Genomic DNA, 3,302 nt, shown 5'->3' with positions numbered 1-3,302 from the left:
TTAGAACATGCTGGTCTTTACTAATGTAGCTTTGGCTCCGTTCTGTCTTTGCAAAGACGACAGTACGCTGGCGAACGGCCCGCCCAACGAGTCCGGGATGGAGGTGATGGTCCCCGGGGCGGTGGCCCAGCCCTGGTTTGCCGCTGTCACTCCCATGCCGGTGGACACGGAGTTCTTCAGTTGGTCCACCTGTCCGTTCCCGGTGGTGTTGACCTGGCCTCCGGTGGGGCTCGGTCCTCCGCAGTTGGAGGTGGGGATGGGGTTCGGGCCCGGTCCTCCTGTGCTGTCCGGGTCGGTCGATTTGTTGTCTTTGCTGTCTTCATCTCTGAGGTCGCACTTCTTTCCGGAATTGTTCTTGGCAGCCGCTGCGGCCGCTGCAGCTGCCCGCTCCTGTTTGCGAAACTTGGCGCGACGGTTTTGGAACCACACCTGGAAAAACGAGAAAGAGCGAAGTACAAAAGTTAAACCGTGAAGGCTTGGTTTGTGACCAAGCTAAATGCATCACTGCTGTATAGTTATTCGCTCAGTTTTGAAGTTAGACATGACAACAAGGCTCTAACGCGCACATCTAGAGGAATGAACTCTAAGTCTTATAAATGCCTTTTGATGTTTACATGTCTTAAGTGTCCCTAAAGACAAACCCCCAATTGTGATGGTGTGCATTAATGCAGGTGTATGGTGCCAGCAGTTGGAGGTCAGTTGTCAAAGTAATAAGTAAATATCTTATTTCACTAAAATCTATTAAAAGTAAGTAATTAGATGCGATGTGTTAAAAAGGCTTCTTATTTGCATCATAAATCCACGCGTGCGTAATCGCGCGTATAATGGGAGCAGGCTGGCGTCCGTACCTGCACTCTGGCTTCCGTCAGATCGATTTTGAGTGCCAGCTCCTCTCTGGTGTAGATGTCCGGGTAGTGCGTTTCAGCAAAAACCCGCTCCAGCTCCTTCAGCTGGGCGCTGGTGAACGTGGTCCGGATGCGCCTCTGCTTCCTCTTCTCGTTCAGTCCGCCGTGATCCGTGAAGAGTTTGTAGGGAACTGTAAACGAAATAAATGAAACCCGTTAGACGTGCAGTGGTCTTATCCGTGCAGCGTGACATATGAGTGTGTGTAATTGTGATGTTGTCAAATAGAGGTAAATTCAAACTCGATATATTGTATAAAATCCAGTTGTGGGCGCTGGGCGAAAGCTTTCAATTGTATTATGCCTTTGATTCCTGTGAATTCGTTCTGAATTGATAACGTCGCTGACCTGTGATGCGGTTAATTGTGATGTTAAACTAATTGTTGCTCCTCACATTGAGGCTCAAGTTTGAAAACTTGTCATAATGCTCCCATCCGCCCCGCTTGCTGCTACTGTAGCGCCAATTCGGTGCCAATAATGAGCTTTAGTCTTTGGTTATCTAATTATTTTCGAAGCTTTATGTCTCATCGCAAAGTAAATAAATTATGCCTATCATTTTGGCAGCTTAAGATAATTCTGTTGGCGGTTTTTGGGTGTGACTGGGATAGTGTAACCCCGTAACCGAATTACGCTTGCCTGCAATCGCTTCTAACGTGATAAATTCTTTCATTTGTGTAAGCAAATTTCGTTTGGTAAATACTAAACACATTTCCATTTTCAAATGCAATCAAGGCGTCCTATATTACGGCGGGTTGAGGCTCCGGAGCCGCTGCTTACCTGCGGCGTACGGGCTGCTCTGGTGGTCCCGCAGGGTCCCCAGGCTGCAAGACCCCGGCGTGAGGGACGGACAGCCGGAGGTGGCCCCGAAAGTGGTCCTGATGGGATTGTACTGAAACCCACTGGCTTGACTGCACGAGCTGAAGTCCGCATAGGCCGATGCCAAGCTCGTCGTGTCCATCCCGGCCATACATGACTCGTAGGCAGAGGAATTTAGGTAAGAATACTCCATTTTATACATTTGAGAAGGCTCGGTGGAGTTAGAAAGCTGCACCTCCCGGAAAAAGAAAAGTCAAACAAAAACTACCCCCCAAAAAAATTGGGTTAGTAAGTAAAAAATAAAAAAATAAAAAAAATAATCGAAATAAAAATGAGGAGGACGCGCGGTCTGAGTTGGGGGGGGGGAAAGATGACTTGTTTGGTTTGAACTGGTTGGAAGGAGGCTGGACGGTGGGTAGATGTTCACTGCTCAGCGCCTGCTCCAAAACTGGCCTCCTTTATAGGAACCTAGCCCTGTTTTATGAAAAGCCCCCTAAGAGCCGCCTAGCCCGAGGTCTCTAGAGCATATAGTCCTCATAATAAACTTGGCTCTTTCCGCTTGGACAATAGCAAAGCGTTTGGTCTTATTGCTAGCGCTTTTTTACATGACAATAACTCATCAGTCTATTGGGCTGGCACTGGGGGCCCGGGCTGTCCAACCTCCCTATCATTGATCCCCTGCATCTCTAATTAGAATTTAATACCACGCCATTACGCACCCCTCCACCGCCGCCGCCGCCCCCACCACCCCTCTACCCATCCACCCCCACTCCTCTCCAACCACCATCTTGCCCTTTAATTCAATCACACCACTTGGAAATAATGAAAGTTGGGTGACGATTCTCCCTGATCCAATTTTCTCCAAGCTTTTAAGCCTTTTAAGCGAGCGTATACCTTGGGCAGGATTTCACATAGTATTCCCCCTCTGCCTCTTCTCCCTGCCCGTCTGTTGGCTCTTTATCTTCTGCACGGAGGCTGCAAAAACATGTTCCTTTTCACGGGTTTAGCAGCCGATTTCGTCGCTTAGGCTTGACGAATTTTTTTATTGTTCAAAATCTCCCCTTTTTTTTGGACAAATGAAAATCTGCAACTGAGGTGAAGTCCCTTGGTTTTAATTCAGTTGTTGCACCATATATGGGCCGAATTATTCTGCTTTGTTTCAGCTCACTGACTGCCAGATAACTGCTGAAACAAGCAGATCACATCTGCTTGTTTCAGCAGTTATCTGGCATGAAACAAATCATCCGATTTTCATATTTTCTTTTTAGAGGAAAACACTATTTTTAATGTGGCTACAAAAAAAGGCGTCTTCAGGTGAATTTCTTCCCACGGTGTATATGTGCATCAATCACATCCATAACAACAGAGTAGACTTCAACATCCTCTTTGTTTTGTTTTCTCTCTTTCTATCACATTACGTTGCACGAGTTCTGACATTTCTCTGTGTCTTTAATTAGTAATTCATACTTTTAAATCAAGTCTGAAGTCAATCAATGAAAATCAGTAATTGTCTCAACATATTACAAATTACTCCGTAATAAACGAACCATCTTCGCTTTAATAAAGCCTTTTTCTGACAAATAA

At 46.3% G+C, this 3,302-nt stretch overlaps 1 protein-coding gene across 1 annotated transcript; it reads right to left on the bottom strand.

The window, feature by feature from the left end:
• On the bottom strand, window positions 1-1,920 carry phox2bb (paired like homeobox 2Bb; the record flags this gene model as incomplete). The annotated part of the gene is made up of 3 exons (XM_079268452.1): window positions 1-429; window positions 849-1,036; window positions 1,680-1,920. 3 exons carry the CDS (start codon window positions 1,918-1,920, stop codon window positions 1-3), a joined length of 858 nt encoding a protein of 285 aa, XP_079124578.1.
• Window positions 1,921-3,302: the final 1,382 nt, after the last annotated feature.

The sequence above is a fragment of the Melanostigma gelatinosum genome (genome assembly GCF_949748355.1).
Source record: "Melanostigma gelatinosum genome assembly, chromosome: 5".
Classification (NCBI taxonomy): domain Eukaryota; kingdom Metazoa; phylum Chordata; class Actinopteri; order Perciformes; family Zoarcidae; genus Melanostigma; species Melanostigma gelatinosum.
The sequence above is the reverse complement of the archived record's forward strand: the minus strand, read 5'-3'. Positions and strand labels throughout refer to the sequence as shown.